We start from the raw sequence: 24,876 nt of genomic DNA on the forward strand, positions 1-24,876 counted from the left end.
GAATACCAATATGCCTGCAGGCACATCGAGGCCCACGTCGAAATATGCCGGCACAAATGCTACATCAAGCAGCATCGGAAGCAGAAAAAAGGACGGAAAAACGTCATGCAACTTGACATCTACTCGGAAACTCCGCAAATCACAAGCTCCAACTCCTGGCTATACTTTGGACGGCCGGTATCATGGATCAGAGCAAGCTTAGCCAATAAGAAGCAGGAAATGGTCGTGGACCGTTTGGTGATACGATATGACGAATGCTATGATTGCTTGGGGGACTTTATCGAGGTCCAACCGCGAGAACCACCAAGAATTGTCAAGGTGGTGAGTCCATGGTCGTAAAAGTCGACACTCACTGGGGATTCCATGATTGGCGTTGCATGGCTGCATTTCGGATTCGAGCGTTTTGTTCTCGCAATAAGCATTTCGGCATCTTGAATGAATTTGCAAAGCAACCTGAAGATTCCATAGTGGCGCTAGCCACTGTCCGTATCTGGATCTATCCTGTCCGGCGCCCCATGCTGAAAATTAAGCACAAGAAGGAATTGTCGTTTATAGCTCGTCGTCAACCTCCATCTCCCCGTTGACCGCGCCGTTGGCGCCGCCGTTCTTGGGAAGACAGGCCTCCTTGTCGATCATCTGTCGCGACACGGCGACGATGTTGTCCTCGATGAGCTGTTGGCCGACGTCCTCAATGTCTGCATGCAATTGTCAGCGAAAGTCGTCAAACAACAAGGCCATACTCACGCTTCTTGGGATCCACCTTGCCCACGTATCTTGTCTTCAATTGGTCCTTGGACAGCTCCGTCTCCTCCTTTACCCTCTTCTCGTAACCTTCTGCCAGACCAACTAATTTTTGCAGCTTGTCCACATTTCTGTCACCTTCCTGCTTGAAGTCGGCCATCTGGAGAGCCTCCGTCCAGACATGCTTGTGGAGGTTCATCAGCATGTTCTCCTCCAGGCCAGTCTTCCTGTAGTTAATGCCTATGCTGTAGTAGTGCCTGTTCAGGCCGTGAATGAGCGCTTGGATCGAAGGTTTGTTGAGGTGGCCAAGGTTGGACGTGGTTTGACGCGGCTCGTGGCCCATCATGAGGGTCTGGGCGCTGATAAGACGGAACGCATCGATGACGACCTTGCCCTTGACGGACTGAATGGGGTCTACGACGACAGCGACGGCGCGGGGTGTGAGTTGCTCGAAGGACTGTTGAGTGTTGATATCGACGCTGGAGAGCCAGCACCCGAATCCAGGATGCGAGTGGTACCATCCGACGACGGTCTCTGGCCTGCGGGGGAGCTGTCAGCTCCGTAACGACCTCTGCTCTATGCGCCTGCTTACCGTCCCGTCTGCCTTAGCATGTCCATCATCTTGGTTTGGAACACAGGATCCACAGCCTCGACACTAACACCAGTACCACTTTGAGGCATGGCAAACACGTCCACGACTCTAACGGTGTAGTCGTCAACAAACTCTCCCAGCATCAGACCCATGACTTCCATGGGCACACCGGCGCGACCGTGCCTAAGCATCTTGAGGAGGGCGAGGGAGGATATGTAAACGGTTTCGGAGTTGTCGATGAGGTTGGTGTCCTGCCGTCATCATCAGCGCGGTCCAAGATGGCCAATGTGTGCAGTGAGGCAACGCGCGCACGAAGTACCAATCCGCGTACCATCCATGAGGATACGGGAAAGCGTTCATCACTCCAGAGACTCTGGGCGATCACAGAGAAAGCATACCTGAGCTGGGCCGGCCTCTCGCATGCCCTGCGCGGCGGCGAGCATCCGGTTTAGTCGGTCCATGTTGAATGATGCTATTTGTGGGGTGAATTGACGGGAGAGGCAGGTCGAGCAGGCGGAGATTCAAGAAGCGGGGGAGATGAGAGGCTCTTGGCGGTGATGCCCTGGGAATTTGTGGTGTCGCGTTGTCGAAGATTCGATGCAGTCAGTGAAGGCGTCAGAGTAAGGTAGCTTCGGCAGCTTGGGTCTAGGTAGGGTACGGAGGTCGGCGAACCGCCGGCGCCGACGCGCTGGCTCTGACCGCCCCGCTAGCTCTGACCGCCCCGCTAGGGCCTTCTGATGTAGGCCCATGTTCGCGTCCAACGCCCCAGGCTGCTTTGCTTTCAACTCTTCGCAAGGGCGCACTCTGAAGCTCCCCAAACAACCCTCAAACCTTCTCTTGTTTGCCCTCACTTGTAATCACCTCGTTCGCAACCATGGTGGGCGCCGGTCCTCCGTTGGACGAGTTCAACACCAATGGAAGCTCTCAACCCAAGAAGGTCGCTTACTTCTACGATTCGGATGTTGGCAACTATGCCTACGTCGCGGGTCACCCGATGAAGCCGCACCGTATACGCGTCACTCACAGCCTGATCATGAACTACGGCTTGTATAAAAAGCTCGAAATATACGTCAGTGTCCTTACCTATGCACTATGCATGGGAGCTCTCACTGACACTCGCGACAGCGTGCCAAACCTGCTTCGAAGTTCGAAATGACCCAATTTCACACGGATGAGTACGTCGACTTCCTGCAAAAGGTCACGCCCGACAACATGGACAATTTCTCGAAGGAACAGAGCCGATTCAACGTGGGAGATGACTGCCCAGTTTTTGATGGTCTCTTCGAGTACTGCGGAATCAGCGCCGGAGGAAGTATGGAGGGTGCTGCAAGGTTGAATCGGGGCAAGTGTGATGTTGCTGTGAACTGGGCAGGCGGCCTCCATCACGCGAAAAAGAGCGAAGCTAGTGGATTCTGCTACGTGAACGGTACGTATGTCCTGGCTGGATGAAGAGCATGTAAACTGACCCCAAGACAGACATTGTCCTTGGAATAATCGAGCTACTCCGGTTCAAGCAACGCGTCTTGTACATCGACATTGATGTGCACCACGGCGACGGCGTCGAAGAAGCGTTCTACACGACCGATCGCGTGATGACGGTGTCTTTCCACAAGTACGGCGAATACTTTCCGGGAACTGGCGAGCTTCGTGACATTGGTGTTGGAAATGGCAAATACTACGCCGTCAACTTTCCGCTGCGCGACGGCATCACGGACGAGACATACAAGAGCATCTTTGAGCCAGTTATCAAGGCCGTCATGGATTGGTACAGGCCAGAAGCAGTCGTCTTGCAATGTGGTGGTGACAGCCTGTCGGGTGATCGGTTGGGTGCATTTAACCTCAGCATGAAGGGCCATGCAAACTGCGTCCGCTTTGTTAAGGGCTTCAACCTGCCAGTGCTGGTGCTCGGAGGCGGAGGATATACCATGCGCAACGTTGCCCGGACGTGGGCATTCGAGACCGGCCAGTTGGTTGGTTCAGAGTTGGGACCTGACCTCCCGTTCAACGACTACTATGAAGTAGGTGCCCGGCACTGACTTTTCCAAGCCAATGCTAACCGAAGCAGTACTTTGGTCCCGACTACCAACTCGACGTCCGACCCTCAAATATGGACAACGCCAACTCCCCCGAGTACCTGGATAAGATCCGCTCGCAGGTCATCGAGAACATCAAGCGCACCGCTTTTGCACCATCGGTACAAATGACTGACGTCCCCCGCTCGCCGCTCATGCCAGGCATGGATGACGAGGCTGAGGATGAAATGAACGACCTCGATGAAGACGAAAACCCGGACGTGCGATACACTCAGCACCGATGGGATAAGCGGGTGGAGAAGGAGGGTGAGCTCAGTGATAGCGAAGACGAGGGAGAGAACGAGCGCCAGGGCGTACGGAAGCAGCCCGGCAAAAAGCGTCGGATGAACATCATGGATTACCCCAATGCTCACGCAGATGACGGAGACGCCACGCCACTGGAAAGAGCAGGAAGTGCCAATGGCGCGGAAGACGCAAACGACGCGCCAGACACGGGCAAGTCTTCTAAGCGGGACAGTCCATCTGCAGGTGCCGACGATGCCACATCGCGAAGCCAAGCAGGCTCAGCCGCCGCTTCTCCCGCACCGGACACTGCAACAGGCACGGGAGCGGCTGATCAAGATGGTGATGTAGAAATGTCGAACGCACCGGAAGATGAAGCTTCTGGAACCACTGAAGAGAACTCTGTTTCTCCTGGGCCAGCCGCTCCTGCGACTGATGAGCCAAGCTCGGCTCTGACCCCTCCCGCCTCACCACCTGCAGCTCCTGCTCAGGCCGAATCAGCAGCCGCTGAAAGTGCGAGTGCCGCTGCTGCAGAGTCACCAACGACTCCCGAGGCCCCAGAACGTCGTTCGTATACTCCCCCATCGAGGGATGCACCAAGGCCGGAGACTGCTGGTGGCCAGACTTCAGATTCTCCAGGCCGTCAGGGTTCGACGGCACCGGCCGTTGCAGATGAAGACGTCGAAATGGGAGAGGCTCGGCCTGAGACGGCACGGGAATCGGATCGTGAGGCAGCAACCGAGAAGACCTCGAAGGAAGGGAGTGAGCAGACCTTGGAGAAGCACGATGACGCGGATGGTAAAGGGCAAGATGAGGCCAAAGCACCGCAGGCTGCGATGGCAGCTTTTGCACAGGACCAGAAAGACAAGGAAACTTCACCGTCCAAGGGAGAGGCGTTGGAAAAAAAGGAAGAACAAGACAAGAGTGTAGGCGAAGAAAAGAGGGAACAGGGCAAGCCACCCCAGTCTCCCAGCAAAGCTGGCGAGGGCAGTGCATAGTCTTCTGTTTGTGCTGGTGGTGCTTTGGCAAGTTCTCTCTCTTATCACTTTGTGTGCTTCATTTTTTTTTTTTTTTTTCGGTCAAGTCAGGTCACGTTACCAATGGCGTTACGAGATTCCTAGATGGACGTGGCGTGGTGTATATTACAAAAAAGGGATTTCATTAATTGTGATTACTGAGCAGAGGATTGGAGAATGCGTCTACAAGGTGAAATTGGTGTTGACAGAAAAGGAAGAGCTGCCTACGGCTTGCAGCTAGCGTTGCGATGCACAAGCTTCTCGTTGGCGACGGGTGGAGGAAGTCTTAATGCCTGATGCCTGTCCCGTCCCGACCTACATCTAACAGGTGCTCATCTTCCATTCTTTGAACGACTTCTCTAATGGACATCTTGAAAGACTTTGGGTGAGGCTGGGCAGTCCATCGCAATGGCAGCTGTACGGCATGTCTCTTCGAAACCCAACCTGGCGAATTTCGATGTTGTCCCTCACCATGTTTCTGACAACATCACAGATGCTTCGGTCCGCCAGGGAAAATTGAATCCAAGACACCACAAGAAATTCCCAGTGCTCTGGATGACCATCTAGCCAGGTTGCAACCAGGTGCCCGTCAGACGTCCGCGCCCGTGGCCGCTGTTTGGCCGACAGGAACAACGGAACCAAGTCAGGCAGGCTGAGGCTCAACGGAAGGAAAGGCCCTTTCTTTTGCCCCGGCCACGGCCCGCCACGCCCATCACCGGAATCAAAATGACGATTGACGACCGTCCTCGGGCACTTTTTTGTCGATGAGTTCCTGCTGGCCCAAGGAGAAGGCGACTCTGAAGAACGTGGGTTAGCCTGACTTGCGGGGTGTCATGGCGGGCAGCCGGCAGCACAGGCAAAAGGCAAAGCGTCGTCTCTGCCTTTTACCGCTCTTCTCTTCTTGCTTTTCTCGGTCTTGCATCAGCCAGCGAGCCTTCGGGGTCTCCACACCCGCCATGGCGTTCTCGTGTGCTCTGTCTTCTCTCCGATTGACCGGCGGCACCACAGTGAGCAAAGAGCAACGAGACGCGCAGACAGGTACAGGTAGGTAGGTTGTCCGGCGGACACGCAAGCAAAAAAGCACTTTCGTCTTTGGTTGGTTGTCGGCATGTCTATGGTCTGGTTCCAGACTTTGGCCGCTGGCCCCCCACTGTGTGCCACCAAAGCGTGGCTCGTGGCTCTCGCTCGGTCCCTCACTTTTTTTTTTTTTTTTCTCCCCGCGTCTCGTCTTTCTTTGCACGTCTTATGGTTGGCTGGTTTGTTGTGGGCTGGCTGGCGCTCTTCTACCGTCGTCGTACCGCGTTTGCTTTGCTTTCACTTTTGTCTGACGTTCGTCTTCTTTCTATTTCTTCTCCCTTTCTTTCGTTTCTTTTCCCATTCTCTTTCTCCATCTCGTTTACTGCAGCCCTTGGCCTGTTGCTCCACCCACGCTTGCATACCTACCTATCTACTACACGACTTGGGCTCGCCACGCAATGCATTCCTTGCTGTACCTCGGCCATCCCACTGTTCCCCAATACATATGAGCAAAAAAGCGTGATTGAACCGCTATCCCCACCCACCTACTCTGCCCCTTAGCAGCCAAAGTAGCGCCAGCTCTACCAAACCGCCTGCTCGCCGTTGAACGTCGTCGACCAGATAGCCGTCAATCCACCCCTGTTCCTGCATTCCTGGGTTCCCTACGAGACAGTCAGACAGTCAGACAGGCAGACCGCCAACGATCCCGCCGCCATGGACGTTACCATGGAAGCCGGGAGCCCTGCCCTGAGCGCCTCGACCCCATCCATCGCCTCCTCGCCGTCGGCAACGAGCTTTGACGGAGCCGGCACGCCGGCCTCGTCCACATCCGCATCCACATCCACGTTCCCCCCTCCCGGCGCGCCGTCCTCGCATCTCTTCGAAGTGCGCGAGACGCCCTTGGCCGGGCGCGGCGTCTTTGCGACGCAGGACATAGCGGCGGGGACGCACCTGTGGACGGCGGAGGCGCCCAGCGCCGACGTCATCTTGCGCGAGTACCGGCGCGAGCTGTGCGGGTGGTGCTTTGCGTACGACCGCGGGCGCGAGTGGAAGCTGCGGGACAACAGCGTGGGGTTTGCGTTTTGCGGCGGCGCGTGCCACGAGCTGTGGTGTCGGCAGCAGGGGGAAGAGGGGGTGGCGGCGTGGAGGGAGGTGGAGAAGTTGTGCAAGGGGAGGCCGCGGGAGCAGGAGATGGCGGATGCGGGTATGTTGGCTTTGCGCTGTGGGAGATTTCCGCCAGTTGGCCGTTGGTGTTGACAGTCTACCGCAGATGCTCCCATCCCCACCGTCGCCGATATAGACGCTGCGTGGGATGTGGCTGCGCGCACAGCCTCTCTCATCCTCACGGCTCGCAGCAGCACCAAAACGGCCAGCAAGCCCTCCAAACGCGCCCTGGCCTCGATCCTCAAAACGCCCGCAACACCCGACACGCTCTCCTTCCTCCTCAGCGGAATCCTCCTCCGCGCGCACCGCCCGTCCTCGTACGCAGCCGTCAACGCCCTCGCCTCAAACCCCACACCCTACAAATCCCTCCTCGACCTAAACCAACACACAACATCGTACCTGCAACTCGTAGCATCGGTGCCCGAAGCGCTACTCGCGGCGGCGACGCCGTCGACGTGCCGCACGCTGGCGGCGCGCGACAGCCACAACAGCTTCGGGCTGCGGTCGCTCGACGACCCGGACGGGGCCGAGTTCTTCGGCTTCGGCGTGTGGAGCGACGCCAGCTACTGGAACCACGCGTGCGCGGCCAACGTCGGCAAGCGGCGCGAGGGCCGCGCGTGGGGCTTTTGGGCGGATGGCGCCGTGGCCGAGGGCGAGGAGCTGCGGATTAGCTATCTGGGGGGCGAGGGGGCCAAGATGGAGAGGGGGGAGAGGAGGCAGACGTTGAGGCGGAATTGGGGCTTTGAGTGTGCGTGTGAGTTGTGTGTCGGATGTAGGTAGGTACCTTTGGTGAGGTGGACGCGAGTGAGCGAGGCAGGCTTTGATGTGCCACCTCACCGCGCGAAACCAACAGCGAAAGTGGAGGAGGAGATGCTATGACGACTCGGAGAACACAATGACGATGGAGAGGATACAATTATGATGACGACGACCACCACCACCACCACCACCACCACCACCTGCACCGCTGACGAAGAATAGCCAGGCAGAAGAGGCACAAACCGCGCCGTGTGCGACTGCGACGTGCAGTCAGCGCCGACATCTGCGTGCGAGTGGCAGACGTTACGGGCAACGCATTTACAGCACTCAAAAGTCACGGAAATCAGCCCAATGTCATGAAAAGCCATCAGAAAGAAAAGAAAGCACATGGACTCGCACATGTGTAGGAAACAGGACAAAATCTAGACCTACCATGTAGACCGATAAATCAAACACCACACAGCTCTTTGTCCCCTCATTCCTCATGGACCCCCCTACCTTCATGGTGCTCGAAAGAAGGGGGGAGGGGGACCAGAGGCTAAGCAACGCGACACGACACGACACGACACGACACGACACGACACGACACGACACGACGCGAACGCGCCGCGTGTGCCGGTATCTAGACTAGGTAGTCCAAGAACGCAAGGCAAGGTAGGTAGGTGGCTGAAGGGGCAGCAGGCGGACTGGGCAGGGCAGGGCAGTCCACGACACGAGACCACCGGACAAAGATAAGGTGGGAGAAGGGGGGAACGCGGAAAGGCGTGAAGGTGGGCGGAAATTGCGCCGTTGGCGCGCGGCGTAGGGCAAGCAAGCAGGCAAGCACGCCAGCATGCATGGTGGACGGGAGGTGCGGTGGAGTTGGAGGAGGATGGATGGTGGTGGAGCAGCGGGGAGGCGTCCTACTTGCACACGATAGGGATGGTTAGGCGATAGGGTTGGATACTGAGGATACCTGGCTAGCTAGATAGAGGAAATGTACTATGATGGCGGTGGCGTTTTGCCGAAATTTTTTTTTTTATTTTTTTTTTCCCTTTTCTATTTTCTGCCTGATGTTGTAACATACTACTTAGTCGGAGGAGGACCTAGTCAGTCTGAGAAGAACGAAGACGGCGGGCGTGTCGAATGTCCGACGAGACGCCGGTTAGGAGCAGAAGCACAACCTAAGTCAGGGGCGGGAGAGGTCGCGTGGGAGATGAACGAATACAAGAAGCGGTAATGGAGTCGTGTGGGCTTCAGGCTCAGGCTCAGGCTCAGGCTCAGGGCTGGCTGGCTGGCAGGCAGGCAGGCAGGCAGGCAGGCATTTTTGCCGTGATTGCTTCAAGGGCGCGGCAGGCGCCTGGTCTTGTCTTGCCTGGTTGGTTGCCTGATTGGGGATAGGGGCAGCAGTCAGTGGACATGCAAGGTCGGCAGGTAGCGCGAGGAATGGGAATGAAGATGAGGGAGGATTTTTTTTCTTTTTTTTTTTTGAATGACAAGCTTTTTGCGCGAACCCTTGGATCGGACGAGAGAATGGGCGAGATCAATTGATGCCAAAAACTAAAGAAGGAACACAGGGCACGGCACGTGCTGGAATGACGCAGGCAGGATGCGATGCGATGCGATGCGGTGCGGTGCGGTGCGGTACGGTACGGGACGGCAAGGTAGGTAGGTAGGTAGGTAGGTAGGTAGGTACACACTCACAAGAGTGACAGTAGTGATCTTTGGTGGTAACCAAGCGTCGTCAGCACCCGTTTCAGGACCGAGTGCGTCGAAACGACATATGGCGGATCGAGGTTTCGTCGCGAGCCGCTTGGATTGGACCCAGACTTCGAGTACTCGAGTCTCGAGCACAGGAGCACATCATCAGAGCAGAGCAGAGCAGAGCAGAGCAGAGCAGAGCAGAGCAACCGAAGGCCTAAATTGAGAGCGGCGCGCCTTGTTGTGGATTCATCACCACCGCAGCACCACCAGGGACCAGGACTAGGCCGCCCGAAATATTGGCGCTGGCATTTACTGTATTGCCATTGCCATTGCCACTGCCACTGCCACTGCCACTGCCACTCAGGTCCGCCGTCTGCTATTTTGGTCACCTACAGTACCTTAATGTACCTACCTGGCTCGTCGATGCATCGTGTACATCAGCATACAGTACGAGTAGCAGCTTTTTTGACCGACCGACCGACCGACCGACCACGGAGCGGCAGAATGAGTGCGCTCGCTGTGGCTCTGGCTCTGGCTTTGCCTCTGCCTCTGCCTCCCTCTGGCATCTGCCCGCGCACGCAATAGCTGCACACACGAGAATCGCCGCAGCGCAGGCCTGATCATCTCTCTGGCCCTGTGCCTGCCTGGGTGGCTCCCTCCCCCGACCGACTCCCACCGACGCCGCCGAACATCAATCGCCTCTGTTCCACCAACACCTCACCTCTCTTCCCTTCTCTGTCCCTCCCTCCCTTTCTTCATCTCATCTCATCGCCTCGCCTCGCCTCGCTTCGCCACTCCAACCCATCTCCTTTTCATCCGCGACCACGCCTGCGCAGCCCTCCTTACTCGCGTCCGCTCGCTAGCCCGTCCCCCCCCCCCCGAGCCCTGATCCCTTTCTCGCCCGCCAGCTGCAACCGGCTCTCCCCCAGCACCCACACCGTTGCCTGCCCACACCGCCCGCTGTTCATCCGCTGTCCCACACTTACTTCCCTGCGCGCGCCATTACGACGACCTGCAGCGCAAAGCCTCCCGCTGCGTTTCACCCTCCCTCCTCCCTGCCCGACAACACTCGCTCCCTCCGCCCGGCCATCCTCGCAAAGCCAGGCCCACCGTACATTATCTCCCCCTACCGCCTCCCACGTCGTCAAGATTCGGTTTCGCAAGAACTCGGTGCGAGGGGAGGGGCTCAACGATCCTCATGCTCAACCCGGAGCCATGAAGTCGCCTCTCTCTGCACGTTTCCAGAACATGAACCCCATGAAGTTGCTGCCCATCAAGGCAAACTTCTCTTACGAGAAGCTGCCCGGCTACGACAATGGCAATGGCGCCAAAAAGTACCGCTGGCGCTCTCCCAGCCCCGGCGGCGACCGCTTCACCCTCCCAAAGCTCAGCTTCTCGCGCGTCGTCCTCTTCGCCGTCACCGTCGTCTTCTTCGTCGGCCTGCTCGCCACGGGCGGCTACAGGCGACACCAAAACATGATACATCACCAGCAACCTCCGCCAAGAGAACTCTTCCCGTGGGAACACTTTCCCAGGTGAGTCGCCTCGACGCCCATCGCTCTCGACCAAAATTCTAACCCGTCAGATTAAATGGCTACTACAACGGCCTGCGAACCCTCGTATCGCTCAAAGACCACACCCCTGAGCAGCTCTTCGTCCGCCCCGACTCGGAAGCGCCTCTGGACACCTTTCCATCGGCCACCCAAAAGGCCAAGTTCAACCTGCCGCCCGAGCCCTCGCCGTCCGCACGCCCATTTCCCTTCAGCCCTTATCCTCCATACACATCGTCCGAGTACCTCAAGGAATTTTACCCTGTGCAAGAATGCTACCTGGACGAGGGATTGAAGACGCCCACGCCCGACATTTACGCCTACCCTGGCATCCCGCAAAACATGACCAATCCCTTTTTTGGTTCCTACGAGCAGCTCGGCATCGCCCGCGACATGTGCTACGAGCGCTACGGCCGCCTTGGTCCGTACGGCTACGGCTACTCGCCCGAAGAGGGTGGTTTTGGCCTGGCAGACAACTCGGAAAACGTGGGCGCCGAGAGAGTCTGGGAAATGATCAATCCGAAAAAGGTGGATTACAGAAATGTCGATTGGGGTCGTGCGCAGCAGGACTGCTACGAAAAGAACAAGATTCGGTTCGACGACGAAGAAGCGACGTCATCCGAGGGCCACGGCCAAAGCGGTAACAAGAAGACCAGGCCCAGGACTGCATACGTGCTCCGCACTTGGACCGGCTACCAATACACTGAATGGCAAATCATGACGCTGCGGGCCATGATTAACGAACTGTCGCTCAAGTCTGGCGGCGAGTACGATGTTCACCTGCTCGTCCACGTCAAGGACGACAGCATCCCGATCTGGGCGTCCGACGTCATTTACCAGCGCACGCTCGAGGAAAATGTACCCAAGGAGTTCTGGGGCATTGCCACTCTCTGGTCAGAGCAGCAGATGCGTACGTACTACCCTGAGCCCTTCACCGACAACCTCGAAAACGACTCTGGCCTGCCTGTGCATAGCGTCTACCGCGGCGCCCACTTTGCACTGCAATGGTTCTCGCAGCAGCACCCTGAATACGACTTTTTCTGGAACTGGGAGATGGATCTGCGGTATACGGGTCATTATTACGAGTTCCACGAGCGCCTCGGCCAATGGGCCAAGCGTCAGCCTCGCAAGGGCGCCTGGGAGCGCAGCTCCAAGTTTTACATCCCCGACGTCCACGGCAGCTGGGACAACTACACCAAGATGGTTGAGGAGGAGATCATGCTCGGCGAGGACAAGCCCGTCTGGGGTCCTCCTGAGTACGAAGCCAGAGAAAGGGTCCCATCTCCTCCCGGAACCAAGCCACCTACATCTTACGAACAGGACAACTACGAGTGGGGTGTCGGCGAGGAAGCCGATCTCATTACCTTTAACCCATTCTTCGACCCGGAAAAGACGAACTGGGTCTTCCGCCACGACATTACTGGTTACGACCTCTCCCTTCCCCCTCCGCCCCGCCGCGTCGCCATCATCACCGTGTCGCGGTTGTCAAAGCGCCTTCTCAACCTCATGCACGAAGAGACGTTCCGCTACCGCCACACCATGTTTCCCGAAATGTGGCCGCCGACAGTGGCCTATCACCATGGCCTCAAATCTCTTTACGCGCCGCACCCCGTCTTTTTCGATCGCAACTGGGATCTCGACTACATGAACCAGATTTTCAACTACCCCAAGAAGGACGTCGACAGCCCATTCGGCTGGGGCGAGCACAACCTGCTTGGAAGCTCGTTTTACTACAACTCGGGCTTCTCTGGCGCGCTCTTCAGAAGATGGCTCGGCGCATCCGAAAACGGCGAGGGCGGTCGCTACGAGGAGGAGAATGGGAGCGGCCGCATGTGCCTCAGCGGCATCTTGTTTCACCCGATCAAGTTTGAGAGAGGCGACTAAAAAGCGAAACAAGCAAGCGCCTTTTCTTGGGAAGCCCCTGAGGTTAGGGAATGGGTAATAGTGTGCGATTGCGCCTCATGTCTTTTTTTGGTTGTCCTTTACGTGTTATATTCTGCCGCGCAGCACATGTCATAGACCATGCGAATTATCTTTTCAGTCTCTGTTCGTTGTGGAGCGCGCTTCTTCTCTCTCTTTTTTTTTTTTTTTTTTTTTTTCCTCTCTTGCTTCTCTTTTTTTCTCCTTTTTCTTCTTCTTCCTCGCTCCCGCCCTCCCTCGTCCTTCTCTCCCGCTTCCATAGTCTGGCCATTGCGCGCGGGTTTTGGGATTCCTTTCCTCTTTTTCTCCTCTTTTTCCTCCCTTGTTCCGCCACACCACAATCATAGGGTCGGAGTTTGGATGGTGTCGCTTTTTTTGCTCCTTTTTGGTAGACGACGTTCTGTTTGCTGTCACGCCTCGTCGACGGAATATCTACGATCTGCAGTTTTGCAGAAACTCCAGAAAAAACTCGTGGTTGGACAGACAGGCGAACAAACAGACAAACGGACGGATGTCAGATGGATGGATGGATGGATGCGTGACGGGTTGACGGACAGAGACGAAAATAGTGGGATGGGACGACATGATGATGGCAACACAGGCGAGGTTTTTCGTCTGAACAGCTTTCGTCATTGTCGTTGTTGCTGTTGCCGTCACTGTTTCTCTCGTCCATTGGGAACCCGAGTCGAGTCGAGTCAGTTCGTGTCTAGCGGAGCTGTTGTCGTCGTTGCTGTCTTGGGAAGTGTACCTCTTGGATGGATGATGGCAATGGATGGGATCGGTGGGTGCGCGCGCGCATCACTTTGCATATATTCCTGTCTGTCTATCTGCATGCCCAAGCCACAGCCACTGTTTTCGCGAGACCGGCTTATCCATCTTCTCGCCTCAATCCCTGTTTTACAAAAAAACAATAACAGCGGAGGGGTGGAGGGGTTCGGTTCCGGCGCCAGCGACAGTGGAACACACGGTGCGCAATGGGCAGTGATTGTAGTAGCAACAGCAGCAGCAGCAGTAGTAGTAGTAGCGGTAGCTACGCTTGTAGACAGTGATAGGTAGCGACGAGTTGGGGTGTGAATGGGTGTGGGGTGTGCAATACCGCAATTCGAACCATGATCACTGAAACTATCCCTGCATCTACTCTCGTGACTTTTTCGGGTGTCGGTGGTGATTTATTGACCTACCACACCCACCCACCTTAGTTGCTGGCCCGTCTGTCCCTCTGTCCGTTTGTCCGTCCGTCCGTCCGTCCGTCCTCGTGTCGTTCGTGCGGCTACGGATCAGACGTGTATGCACTCGCTGTGTAAAGTATCGAGAAGCGCTTGCTTGCGTTCACGGGTTCGGTTCGTTTGTCTGTCCTTTTTTTTTTTTTTTTTCTTTCTTTCCTTTTTTTTTTTTTCTTCTTTCGCTCTTCCTTCTTTCCTTCCTTCCTTCCTTCCTTCCTGCCATCGACTTGCCATCGACTTGCCTCTCTCTGTCTCTGTGTGGAAAAGCGTGGCTGGCTAAGAGATGGTAGGTAGATGGTAGGTAGGTAGGTAGGTAGGTGGGTACATAGGTAGGTGGGTAGGTGGGTACATAGGTAGGGAAAATGTATCATTCAGCTCAGGCACCCAAGTCTATTGATGCGCTGGCTAGCCAGGTAGCTAGACCAACCACCGACCCAACCAACTGCCCCGTGGCCAATCATCGTGCTGTGTACGCAGGAAGGAGGAAGGGAGGGAGGTGGGGTTGGTGAGTCGGACGCGTGGGACGCTTACTTACCTACTCACCTGTCTAGCTGGGGTAGTAGAGCGCCTGGTGAATGGGGCAGAGACATGGCTTGGTGGGCAGGTTGGTTCGGTAGTTGGTTGGTTGGCTGGCTGGCTGGCTGGCTGGCAAGTGCAGCTATATCGCCGTGTCCTGGGAGAGCGTACTCAGGTAATCAAGGGGGAAAGAAAAGATGGATATACAGAGAGGGCAGGCGGAACGGGAGGGAGCTGTCTATAGTGCTGTACTACCGTCTGTCTATGCATGACAGTAATCGACCAGACGCTCGCTTTCCGAGAGAGAGAGGAACAAAGGGAAGTCTACCTGGTTGTGCTCCAACCACACTATACATAGTTGTGGTACCACCAAGCAACCCGTCATCCATCTGATTCCTTTTCCCATTGCTCCTCACCTATCAACACAAGTCGCACCGGCAAACCAGACAACCCTGCTACGTTTTGTTCGCCTACCAAGCCACCTCTTACTTACCCACCTACCTACCTAGCCACACACATAACCACAGCAACCGTGGCCTACAAGCCGGAGGAAGACAACGCCGTCCGCCCGTTGTGGCTGGGCCGTCGGTCGTCGGTCGTCGGCTGTTAGATATGAAACAAATTTCCCGCAAAGGAAGTGAGTGTGCGTGGCGTGGCGTGGGCGGGAGGGAGGGAGGGAGCTAGATTAAAAACGGTGGCTGTTAGGTAGATGAATAGGTAGAACGTGAAATGAGTGAGTGCGGTCGTGTATCGTTATGGACCAATACATCTGCTGGTTGGGGTGGGCGAGTGGGAGACGGGTGCTGTGGATAGGTTGGTAGGTAGGTAGGTAGGTAGGTAGGTAGGTAGGTATTAGGGCGGTGGTAGGAGGCAAGTGGTGGCTATGCTTGTTTGCGTGGTTTGCTGGGGAGCCGGCAGGCAGGCAGGTAGGTAGATGATTACGGGCGGCGGGACAGGCAATGGGCAGCAGTGGTTAAGGGCGAGCGTGATGCCCATGCCACGCACGCATGGAAGGACTCAATGATAGATGCCAAATAAACAGGGAGCGCGTCGACCGGAGGTGCGTCCGTGGATCGCGGCCGGCGCGGTAGAGGGGAAGTGGAGGGGAGACACGTGTTTCTATTTCGAATGCTTGCTTGTCTGTCTGTCTACCAAGGCACGTCTAATACACATGTATGCAACACGGGTCTGGCCGCTGCTGGTCAGCCCGCAGCGCATTCGCCAACTCTTGCGTGCTTGTAAATGATTGAGCGCAGCAACGATAGTTCGGCTGCTGAGGATGCCATGGTGGACCGCAAAGACGCTCATGGCCAAGTTGTGTAAAAGCATGGGAGCCTCCATGCAAGACATGGGAACAGCGTCTGGCAAAAGACCGTTTACCCATGCTTTGCTCTGCGCCGCCGGAACTCCAAACGGTCTGGCGTTGGCGTTTTACATTGCAACGCTTGCATCGGCCGCTGCTGGTGGCTGCCAACCCTTGCTCGCCGTCTCGATCGGATCGTGGAAAAGATGCTCAACATGCCGAGGTCTGCTCTGCTCTGCGTGCGTCCGCGTTGCTGTCGCAGTCATCTCGTCTCGTGGCTTCGTCATGGTTGGTTGGTCGGTCGCTTTGTTGTTGCGGCTCCCCTGCTGCTGAATCATTCTTGAGCCTTCCGACCTGTCGTTCCTGCAACCGCCCATCGACGTCATGTCTGCGGCTTTCCATTCGCTGGTTGCGGCACTGTCGCCGCGTCCGAGGCGCGCTGCTCGGATCCCGGTGCCCATGATGTGATGTTGCGCAGGGACTCGACGTATCCCAGTTTCTGCCCACGCAGCAGGCCCGTCGCATCTTGCGCGAGTCCATACACCAGGCCGAGAAGCAAGCCCGTTTTGGCCGTGCGCGCTGCCGCAGTAATGGGGAGGCGATCTGTGGCCCTCGCGTCAGCCTCACTGTCTTCTTGCACCTGTTCAATGTCAACACTTACTCCAAAGACTCCAGGCACCCGCCGTCCCCAGTCCCGCGACCACGGTGCTGCCAAAGTCCCCCCTGGGCTGCTCCTTGTAATCCTGGCCCCCTAGCCCCCTGAGTCTGTCCACTGCCTGCTCACACATGAGGAACCCGCCCGCCCAAAAGCCCGTCCTGAACCCCGCACGTAGCCCTTCCCGGATGCCACCCAGTAACGCAACATAGTTCTTGCGTTTGTGATAGAGGAACCACCCCGCGGGATCGTTGGGCAGGCGGTGGGCGTTTTCGGCACGGAAGCGCAGCCCGTGTGTTGTGATGCCTTGCGAGAGGCCGAGGAAGAAGCCCGTCATGGCGCTGATGGAGCCAATGGTCACCAAGCGCGCCTCGTAGGACATGGCGAGGCGGCTATTGAGTGGTGGGAGGCGCCGAGCATCCATAGGGCCTTGTTCTGTTTCTACAATGACGGCGTCGTTGTCTGGCTGTAGAGTGGGGAGCTCGGCGGGCATCGTAGCTGGCGGGGAGTCTGGCTGCGTCGAGGGTTCATTGTCCCTGGAGGATGTAGATGACTTCCAAAAATCGAACATTGTCAGGGTCTCGATCAAACCGAGTGTTGCTTGAGGAGTCTGGAAATCAGTTGCCGTTGAGCTGTCAATGGAGTGATGGTCAAGGCGGTGTGTGGGGTGGTGGCAGAATCTTTTGGGACAAGCTACGACTCATCGCTGCCAGCCGACGAAATCCCCATATTCAACCCCGCCGCGCCGCCAATTGCTTCGCCCTCCACACACCCAATTCGCCTCTTCGCCCTCTGCACCAGCGTTCCAAAATGGTCGGCCAGCGCGGGCCAGTTCCTGTCCCCGTCAAGGACGGCGACCGCGATGTGACGCAGATAATCCTCGACCTGCTCGCCGAAAAGCCCCAGATCCGCTCCGATGCAGACCTCCCGCAGACGTCACAGCAGGACGTCAAGGCTGCCTTGGACAGGCTCGCCTCTAGGTCCATGGTTACGTACCAGACGGCCGAATCAGAGCAGGTCCTTTTGACCAAGGAATCGCAAACAATAGTGGATGAGGGCTCCCACGAGTGGAAGGTCTGGGACGCGGTCAAGAGAAATGGCAAAGTCAGCATCAAGGAGCTTCCGGTATGTTTGACAAACTCGCTAGAGAAACAAGTGCTGAGAAGGGACAGAGCGTGGTCCACAACGCCGATGTCAAGATTGGCCAAGGCACCGCCTTTCGCAACAAGTGGATAAAAAAGGACGGCGACTCGCTCGTGCCGCTGGTGGACGAGGTGCAGGACACTACGCGCACCCAGCTGCAAAAGATTGCCGAAACCAAGAGCGTGGCCGAGGCCAAGACGCTGGCCGACTTGAAGAAGAGGAAGCTCGTTACTACCTCCAAGGTCTTTACCTATACAGCGGAAAAGGGCTCCAAGTATGCCAGGGAGATTCCCGTCGAGCACACCGATCTCACCGCCGACATGCTGGCGGACGGCTCGTGGCAGACTGCCTCTTTCAAGCCGTACAACTTCAATGCGCTGGGCGCATCGCAGAACGCGGGCGCTTTACATCCTCTGATGAAGGTGCGCGCCGAATTCAGGAACATCTTCTTCAACCAGGGCTTCGTCGAGATGCCCACATCACGGTAGGTCCAGCCAGCGAAGGGAAAAGTGCAGAGTTAACGGCCGCAGCTTCGTCGACTCTGGCTTCTGGAACTTTGACGCCCTTTTCGTACCGCAACAACACCCCGCCCGCGACATGCAAGACACCTTCTTCATCTCGGACCCTGCCGCCGCCGACCTTCCCCGCGAGGACCCCGCTGCCGAAAAGGCCATGAACGAGATGGAGGAGGGCTCCCGCCGCCTCTATGCCTCATCAGACCCCGAAAAGAAGATTAAGCCGCGCGACTACGAACAGTACTGGAAGAACATTCAAGATGTGCACCAAAAGGGCGCCTTTGGCTCCATCGGCTACCGCTACCCGTGGTCCAAGGACGAGTGCCTGCGGCTGGTGCTGCGCACGCACACGACGGCCGTGTCGACGTGGGTGCTGCACCGGCTGGCAGAGGACCCACGGCCGGCGCGCTACTTCTCCATCGACCGCGTCTTCCGCAACGAGTCGGTCGATGCGACGCACTTGGCCGAGTTCCACCAGATCGAGGGCGTCATTGCCGACTTTGGCCTCACGCTCGGCGGCCTGCAAAAGTTCCTCGAGTCCTTCTTCGCCCAGATTGGCATCACCAACCTGCGCTTCAAGCCCGCCTACAACCCCTACACCGAGCCGTCCATGGAGATTTTCGGATACCACGTCGGTCTGGGCAAGTGGGTCGAGATTGGCAACTCGGGCATGTTTAGGCCCGAGATGCTCCTGCCGATGGGCCTGCCAGAGGACCTGCGCGTGTACGGCTTCGGCCTTAGCCTGGAGAGGCCGACCATGATCAAGTACGGCGTCAGCAACATCAGAGACTTGCTGGGCCACAAGGTGGACCTGGGATTCATCGAGGGCAATGCGGCGGTGAGACTGGACAAGAACTAGAGTTAAAAAAATGGAGCTAGACGACTTTGATCATGAAGAACCAAAAACATTCAAAACTTTTTTTTCAAGAACAAATGGTGTAGTTGCTTTTTCGTCATCAATCTACAATTTGGCCTTGTCATCAAAAAAGTGCAAGTTGACGGGCGTCACAGCCTTGCCCGTCTCAAAGAAGCTCATAATGTTCTCAATGCCCAGCCGCTCAAAGCCGATATGGCTCTCGACCGAGGCGCCGGCCGTGTGGCTCAGCAGCTCGACATTGTCCATGGCGGCAAGCTTTGGGTTGACGCGGGGCTCGTCGTAGTGGACGTCGAGACCGGCGGCCTCCAAATGGCCGCTCTCGAGGGCCTGGACGAGGGCGTCCTCGTCGATCAGCTTGCCGCGCGCAATATTGATGAGGCGCGCGCCCTTCTTCATGCGGCCAAAGTGCTCGGCGCGGACGACCTTGTCGCCGCCGAACGGGGTCGCGACGACCAGAGCATCAGCATCGGGCAGCATGTCGTCGAGGCGGTCATAAAACTTGGCGTCGAGCGGACGCTCGACGTCAGCGGGGAGGCGGCGAATGTCGTGATAGAGGATGCGCATGCCGAAGGCGGTGTGGGCCTTTTGGGCGATGCGGTGGCCAATCTTGCCCAGGCCGATGATGCCCAGCGCGTAGCCGTTGGGGTTGTGCGTGATGGCGGCAATGTTGCGGTTGGCGTCGACGAAGCGGTCGACCTGGCACGAGCGCGCGCTCAGGCTCGACCAGGTGAACTTGCGGAACGTCGACAGAATGAGCCAGATGGCGGCGTCGGCGACCGACTCGGTGCATGCGGCTGCTGCGTTGCAGTAGATGATGCCGCGCTTGGCCAGCGCTTGCGTGTTCACCCAGTCGAAGCCGGCGCCCGCTGAGGCGTAGATTTTGCATGATGATGGGAGGAGCGCGCTGGTCTTGCGGTTAGCTTCCAGTTGTGCTGGCAAGTCTTTCCGCAGGCATTGATGCTCGGGGAATGTTCTTTGACGTCAGGCTCCATGTCGTCGTACACATGCGGGAAAACTTTCCCGATTCGGCGTGCTTGTTGTAGTCGAGCTGCGTGGAAGATGCGGTGGTTGGAGGAAACGACGTACATGAGCTCCTCGTCCCAATTGCCCATTTCTCCTCCCGTGTCTGCGACGCCTGTCAGCCGGGGAAAGATGAAGCATTGGTGGACATAACGTACTCCAAAACGGTCTGTACATTGCAACGAAATCGCCAAACTTCTTGTCCTTGAGCGCCTGCTTGAATTCATCCCGGCCCATGCTGTAGCTCCGGCGGATTTCGAACTTGTCCTGGAGCTTCTTGTACGGCTCATGGTTCCATTTGATGTCGTCACCGAGGTGGAGAACAATTGGCTTGCCCATGGTGGAGTGTATTCAAAAAAGCAGTGCACAGAAAGAACGCGAGAAAGATTCAAGAGCGACAACTCGCAACGGCAGTAGGTGCAAGGCGCAACCAGATAAGTAAGAGCATCCGGAAACTGGGTTCCAAGGGTCCATGGCGGAGAAAGCGTTCCCCACGGGCTCCTCCTGGTCTTCGCCAGCCAGGCGGAGGTGCAGCTCTCCCCGGAAGTCACAGCTCCATGTCGTGTCGTGCAGCAGAGGGAAAGCCATCGGGCCGGCGCAGATGCCGACGCCAAGCAATGTGGTAAGCGAGCCCCCGAAACTTGAACAAAACGGCGTCGGCCTCTTGTTCTCTTTTTCTTCTCCATAGAAAGTTGAACCAACCCAGAAAATTTGACGCCTCGCTCGCACTCATGCGGTTCACTCACTTCGCCATTAGTTTCGGCTTTTGATGCGGTGGACTGTGCTGCATGACTGCGTGAGCCTGGGGTTGTATTAGCTGGGGAGAGCAAAGCATTTTCCCGTTGTCAAGAAGCAGCAATTTTTTTTTTTTCTTTCCGTAATTTGCTGACTCCCGTTGAAACGGTACACCACGTCATGCATCCACCCACCTGCATTAAGTTGTTCCTTGCCTTTTCTTCCCTCTCCCGCGCTCTCTCGCTCCGCCCGCCACTCGCCACGTCCAACGCCACCAACTGTCAGACGCTGCTTCACCATTGCATTGCCCTGACTACCATACCAAGCTGTCCCAATCCATCCACTGCTTTGACTCCTCACGCCGCTCTCGCTCCTTAACATTGCTACCCTCCGCTCTCCTCCCTCCAGCGTCAAGATGGCTGCTTAAACTTCTAGGTCGCAAGTCGACCGCATTGCCACCACTGCTGCTGCTCTCGTGCTTCTTTACCCAACTTGTCCGGCCGGCCGTCCGTCTCGTCGACACCATGCCCGTCCTAGCCTCCATCAAGACCGAGGCCCCGTCCGCGGGCGCCTTCACGCAGACAACGACGACGACAACAACAACAACAACAACGGCGGCCGTCTCCAAGTCCATCATAACTTCCAACCACCACCAACCGCAACAACCGCAGCAGCCCTTCCGCCTCCTCGACCTCCCCGCCGAAGTCCGCCTGCGCATCTACGAACACATCCTCCTCGTGCCCCACACAATCGACCTCGACCCATCCAACACGTACACCCTCTCGCCGCGCCTCCGCCTCCTCCTCGCCTCGCGCCAGCTGCACGACGAAGCCTATCGCGTCTTCTACGGCGGCAACACGTTCCGACTCTTCCCCGTACACGGGCGCTTCATCCACACGCGCAAGCCGCTGCTCGCGCGCCTCTCGCCGCGCTGCCGCGCCGCCATCACCACCGTCGAGCTGCGCCTGGGCCCCGGCTGGAACGGGCTGCCGTCGACCTGGGGCGACGTCGCCAGCCCGCTGCTCGGCCTCGCCGACGCCCGCGCCTGGCGCTCGCTGCGTATCTTTGTCGAGTGCGACCCGGCCGGCGACGACTTCTCTGCCGGCTTTCGCCGCAGCGCCGACTTCTTCACCGGCTGTCACCGCAGCGACGACTTTACGAGATTCTGTGCCGGCTTGTTGGCCGACCTTTTTCCCAGGGTCCCGAGTATAAGCAGTGTCGTGTTTGATGGTTTCCCCGGTGTGGCCAAGAATAGCCCGTTCATGGTCGAGTTGATCCGCGTCACGCGCGCTGAGGGCAAGCGCATCGAGTGGGGTCCGGAGCGCGGGTGGGCGAACGAGAATGTCGTCAAGGAGTTGGAGGCGAGCATTGCGTCGTTGAGGCTCTGGGCCACCCGATTTGCTTCTCTGCGGTACTGAGGGTGGGTGGATCTTGCTCTGATCTGATTTTCGATGACTGTGGGTTCTTTGCTCTTGTTGGGTGGGTGACTGACTGACTGACTGACTGACTGGCATTAAGCGTTGATCATTGCGCGTGTGTGAACATTTAGGGTGTGGGCTGCGTTGTGTTTTTTTTTTTTTTTTTTTTTCTCTTTTTCTTTCTTTGCCATTTTGAATTCATGTCAATTTTTTGTATGGCCATGGCATGGCTTAATGTAATGACAACCACCAATCACGATACGACAGACTATCTTGGGAATATCAAGCAAACCAAGCAATTTACCCATCATCTCTCCCATTCACTTAACCTCCGTCTCCATCACCCCAGCAACCCACACCTCTAATCCACCTCCAACAATTGATAGCGGCCGCCATTCCGGTCTAGCGCTTCCTCGACGCGCTCCATGGCAACGACGACCTTTTCTTCCTCGAGCCGCTGCCCGACGACCTGCACGCCGACGGGCAGGCCCTCCATCTTGATCGCGTCGTAGTGCGCGTAGGCGCCGCGGGCGACGCCGTTGAGCTTGCGCGCGCTGAACGACGCCGGCAGCGCGTCGAGCACGCGGTCGACGTGCGTGACGGGGAGGGGAGGATACCGGCGACGTAGTCGAGCTACAGACAGACAGTCAGTCAGACAGTGAGTCAGGCATCGAGCCCGTTGAGTGCGTGGTTTATTGTTGTTGCAGCAGTATGTCCGCGTCGATAGTGGTGGTGTGTGGGGATCCGAAGACGGGGTCAGGCAGGGAAGCAAACTCACCAAGTTGAAAAGAAACGTGTAACCGCAGCTGCTGACAGCCTGCTTCATGCCATCGTGGGGGACGGCGGGGGTAGCATTGGGGACGGTGATCAAAAAGTCCATCTGCGCCTCGTCGCGCCACCACGCGTGCCAGCGCGCCTTGTACGCCTCGCGCTGCGCAACTAGCTGCCACTGCTCGTACGCGCTCTTTGCGTGCCATCCGTGTAGCAGCTCCGCCCACAGCCCGTCGCGCCGCACGTACTTGACCCACAGGTAGTGCAGGTACTTGAGCGGCCGCGGCAGCCGCACGTAGAAGCTTAGCTGCGCGGCCCCCGCGTCGTTCCACTCGCCCGTCCGGAACCACGACAGGAATGTTTGGCAGCCGTCAGAGTTGAGGAGGTGGGATGCGATTTTGAGCGCCTCGAAGCATGAGGGAGGCTCCACGTCGTAGACTTCGTGACCCTCGGCGCTCAGCGCTGCTGCGACTTGTTGTAGGGCGCGCGCGCACGCTGGCGAGGGGTCCACGACGCCGTCGGTCCGCAAGACGCCTACGCGAAGCTTCTTCTTCTCCCGGAACTCTTCCTCGACGTGATCGCGCCATTCGATGGGGTGTACAGAGTGGTCGTACTTCCACGGCTGCATCTTGATCAAGCTGCGCGTAAAATACGTCAGGTCATTGAGGGTGCGCGCCATGGGGCTAAAGACGCTGGCAATGCCCTCTTGACCTGGCATGCTCGTGTCCATGCCGGCCTTGGGCCAGCGTCCTGTCGAGCAGCGCAGCGAGTAGCAGCCAGAAAAGTGCGCTGGCACGCGCACTGAGCCTGCTACGTCCGAGCCAATACCAATGCGGCTGCCACCAAAGGCGAGGAGAGCCGATTCGCCTCCTGTCGACCCGCCAGGAGAATATTTCGAGTTGTGTGGGTTGGTTGTGCGGCCCCAGACGTCATTGGTAGACTCGAAGGACAGCAGCGTGACGGGCAAGTTGGTCTTGACAAAGGGAATGGCGCCGGCGTCCTTGAGGAGCTTGACCATGGGTCCGTCCTTGGGGTACGGTTTGCCCGTCTTGCTCGAGTATCCGACGCTGACGTCGAAACCGCGCACCGCGATCGAATCCTTCAGCGACACGGGTATGCCGGCCAAGGGCCCGTTGAGATTGACTTCGCCATTAACGACCCATTCTTCGGCTTCGGGGAACAAGACCTCGGTCAGGCAGTTGGTCTTTTCGTGCGCCTTGACGGCGACTTTGCCGTACGTGCGCAGCACATCGAGGGGGCTGGCGACCTGCTTGTGCACGTCTTGTACCAGCTCTTGGATGGGCTTGCCGAGGATTGTTCGTTCGGAAGGCGACAGTGGGTAGAGATAGTCGCGCGGCAAGGTGGCAATCTTGGAGGCGCGATGGGACTGCTTGCGCTGGCTGTTTACATGTCAGTTGTCAATTCAGGGCACGCGAGTCGTGAGGCGTGGGGGAAGATGCGGGGTTGTGGAGAGGTTCCAGCACGTACCAGTCGCGCCTGTGCTGAAAGTAATCGAGCGGGTAGACCATGCTGCTCGAGGCGCTTCAATTGGACTGTTGTGAGGGATTGGGGAGAAGAGATTGGAGCATCTCAGAGGATGGAGAGGCTCGAGAATGAAGACGGGGCTGTCCGGGAGAGGCTCAGCGAGCCGTTGAGCTGTCGTGCGGAGTGGGAGCTTATCACGCCCGCCCTTTCGCGTCGACTTGCCTTTTAGGTGGTTGCAGGTGTCAAGTCCACTTGACAGAATATTTTAGTCGTCTCCTGCAGTAGCCTCGTCTTTGGCACGTCGCTCTTTGCGAATTCCTCACTGGTAATTCCAACGGCCTTGTATCACTCATTCAACTCGGAAGAAATTGGCGCCCATGGAAAGGACTGCTCGCGTGAGCATAACAGCAGACGTCATAGAGCACTCATCCAGATGATGCGCCGTTCCGCGCGCCATG

The 24,876-nt window shown here is 57.4% G+C and overlaps 10 protein-coding genes across 10 annotated transcripts; 6 read left to right on the forward strand and 4 right to left on the reverse strand.

The window, feature by feature from the left end:
* Positions 1-444: 444 nt before the first annotated feature.
* IWZ02DRAFT_2272 (proteasome regulatory particle subunit) lies at positions 445-2,002 on the reverse strand. The gene is made up of 4 exons (XM_066762910.1): positions 1,732-2,002; positions 1,334-1,584; positions 745-1,280; positions 445-695 (listed from the first exon to the last, which is right to left on the reverse strand). Exons 1-4 carry the CDS (start codon positions 1,792-1,794, stop codon positions 550-552), a joined length of 996 nt encoding a protein of 331 aa, XP_066626759.1. The 5' UTR covers positions 1,795-2,002; the 3' UTR covers positions 445-549.
* A 205-nt stretch (positions 2,003-2,207) lies between these two features.
* Positions 2,208-4,646, forward strand: IWZ02DRAFT_486323 (histone deacetylase RpdA/Rpd3; the record flags this gene model as incomplete). The annotated part of the gene is made up of 4 exons (XM_066769247.1): positions 2,208-2,402; positions 2,459-2,759; positions 2,810-3,351; positions 3,399-4,646. The coding sequence occupies 4 exons, from the start codon at positions 2,208-2,210 to the stop codon at positions 4,644-4,646; spliced, it is 2,286 nt and encodes a 761-aa protein (XP_066626760.1).
* Positions 4,647-6,407: 1,761 nt separating this feature from the next.
* On the forward strand, positions 6,408-7,625 carry IWZ02DRAFT_368949 (uncharacterized protein; the record flags this gene model as incomplete). Its single annotated transcript, XM_066764405.1, has 2 exons — positions 6,408-6,885; positions 6,952-7,625. 2 exons carry the CDS (start codon positions 6,408-6,410, stop codon positions 7,623-7,625), a joined length of 1,152 nt encoding a protein of 383 aa, XP_066626761.1.
* A 2,562-nt stretch (positions 7,626-10,187) lies between these two features.
* On the forward strand, positions 10,188-12,798 carry IWZ02DRAFT_2322 (uncharacterized protein). The gene is made up of 2 exons (XM_066762958.1): positions 10,188-10,822; positions 10,873-12,798. The coding sequence occupies exons 1-2, from the start codon at positions 10,503-10,505 to the stop codon at positions 12,719-12,721; spliced, it is 2,169 nt and encodes a 722-aa protein (XP_066626762.1). The 5' UTR covers positions 10,188-10,502; the 3' UTR covers positions 12,722-12,798.
* Positions 12,799-12,958: 160 nt separating this feature from the next.
* IWZ02DRAFT_2310 (uncharacterized protein) lies at positions 12,959-13,920 on the forward strand. Its single transcript, XM_066762944.1, has 2 exons — positions 12,959-12,980; positions 13,071-13,920. Exon 2 carries the CDS (start codon positions 13,118-13,120, stop codon positions 13,811-13,813), a length of 696 nt encoding a protein of 231 aa, XP_066626763.1. The 5' UTR covers positions 12,959-12,980; positions 13,071-13,117; the 3' UTR covers positions 13,814-13,920.
* A 2,261-nt stretch (positions 13,921-16,181) lies between these two features.
* On the reverse strand, positions 16,182-16,878 carry IWZ02DRAFT_369517 (uncharacterized protein; the record flags this gene model as incomplete). Its single annotated transcript, XM_066764440.1, has 2 exons — positions 16,182-16,402; positions 16,461-16,878. 2 exons carry the CDS (start codon positions 16,876-16,878, stop codon positions 16,182-16,184), a joined length of 639 nt encoding a protein of 212 aa, XP_066626764.1.
* Positions 16,879-17,197: 319 nt separating this feature from the next.
* IWZ02DRAFT_411443 (tRNA synthetases class II core domain (F)-domain-containing protein) lies at positions 17,198-18,971 on the forward strand (the record flags this gene model as incomplete). The annotated part of the gene is made up of 3 exons (XM_066765720.1): positions 17,198-17,579; positions 17,627-18,081; positions 18,128-18,971. The coding sequence occupies exons 1-3, from the start codon at positions 17,265-17,267 to the stop codon at positions 18,969-18,971; spliced, it is 1,614 nt and encodes a 537-aa protein (XP_066626765.1). The 5' UTR covers positions 17,198-17,264.
* Positions 18,972-19,022: 51 nt separating this feature from the next.
* IWZ02DRAFT_2451 (D-isomer specific 2-hydroxyacid dehydrogenase) lies at positions 19,023-20,812 on the reverse strand. The gene is made up of 3 exons (XM_066763109.1): positions 20,168-20,812; positions 20,076-20,115; positions 19,023-19,893 (listed from the first exon to the last, which is right to left on the reverse strand). Exons 1-3 carry the CDS (start codon positions 20,346-20,348, stop codon positions 19,074-19,076), a joined length of 1,041 nt encoding a protein of 346 aa, XP_066626766.1. The 5' UTR covers positions 20,349-20,812; the 3' UTR covers positions 19,023-19,073.
* Positions 20,813-21,268: 456 nt separating this feature from the next.
* Positions 21,269-22,162, forward strand: IWZ02DRAFT_370002 (uncharacterized protein; the record flags this gene model as incomplete). The annotated part of the gene is made up of 1 exon (XM_066764476.1): positions 21,269-22,162. The coding sequence occupies one exon, from the start codon at positions 21,269-21,271 to the stop codon at positions 22,160-22,162; it is 894 nt and encodes a 297-aa protein (XP_066626767.1).
* A 361-nt stretch (positions 22,163-22,523) lies between these two features.
* Positions 22,524-24,462, reverse strand: IWZ02DRAFT_428875 (acetamidase; the record flags this gene model as incomplete). The annotated part of the gene is made up of 2 exons (XM_066765946.1): positions 22,524-24,333; positions 24,422-24,462. The coding sequence occupies 2 exons, from the start codon at positions 24,460-24,462 to the stop codon at positions 22,524-22,526; spliced, it is 1,851 nt and encodes a 616-aa protein (XP_066626768.1).
* Between the last annotated feature and the right edge of the window lie 414 nt (positions 24,463-24,876).

This window comes from Phyllosticta citriasiana, assembly GCF_038021145.1.
Source record: "Phyllosticta citriasiana strain CBS 120426 chromosome Unknown IWZ02scaffold_1, whole genome shotgun sequence".
Classification (NCBI taxonomy): domain Eukaryota; kingdom Fungi; phylum Ascomycota; class Dothideomycetes; order Botryosphaeriales; family Phyllostictaceae; genus Phyllosticta; species Phyllosticta citriasiana.

Excerpts from the sequence above, each read along its gene's own strand:
- IWZ02DRAFT_2322 (XM_066762958.1), top strand. The coding sequence starts at position 10,503 with ATGAAGTCGCCTCTCTCTGCACGTTTCCAGAACATGAACCCCATGAAG. Across the intron at positions 10,823-10,872 it reads CCGTGGGAACACTTTCCCAG|ATTAAATGGCTACTACAACG; the intron begins GTGAGTCGCCTC and ends CTAACCCGTCAG.
- IWZ02DRAFT_2310 (XM_066762944.1), top strand. The coding sequence starts at position 13,118 with ATGGTGTCGCTTTTTTTGCTCCTTTTTGGTAGACGACGTTCTGTTTGC.
- IWZ02DRAFT_2451 (XM_066763109.1), bottom strand. The coding sequence starts at position 20,348 with ATGGGCAAGCCAATTGTTCTCCACCTCGGTGACGACATCAAATGGAAC. Across the intron at positions 20,116-20,167 it reads AATGTACAGACCGTTTTGGA|ACACGGGAGGAGAAATGGGC; the intron begins GTACGTTATGTC and ends CAGGCGTCGCAG. Across the intron at positions 19,894-20,075 it reads AATTGGGACGAGGAGCTCAT|CGCGCTCCTCCCATCATCAT; the intron begins GTACGTCGTTTC and ends CCGCAAGACCAG.
- IWZ02DRAFT_2272 (XM_066762910.1), bottom strand. The coding sequence starts at position 1,794 with ATGGACCGACTAAACCGGATGCTCGCCGCCGCGCAGGGCATGCGAGAG. Across the intron at positions 1,585-1,731 it reads GAGAGGCCGGCCCAGCTCAG|GACACCAACCTCATCGACAA; the intron begins GTATGCTTTCTC and ends TGATGACGGCAG. Across the intron at positions 696-744 it reads CAAGGTGGATCCCAAGAAGC|ACATTGAGGACGTCGGCCAA; the intron begins GTGAGTATGGCC and ends AATTGCATGCAG.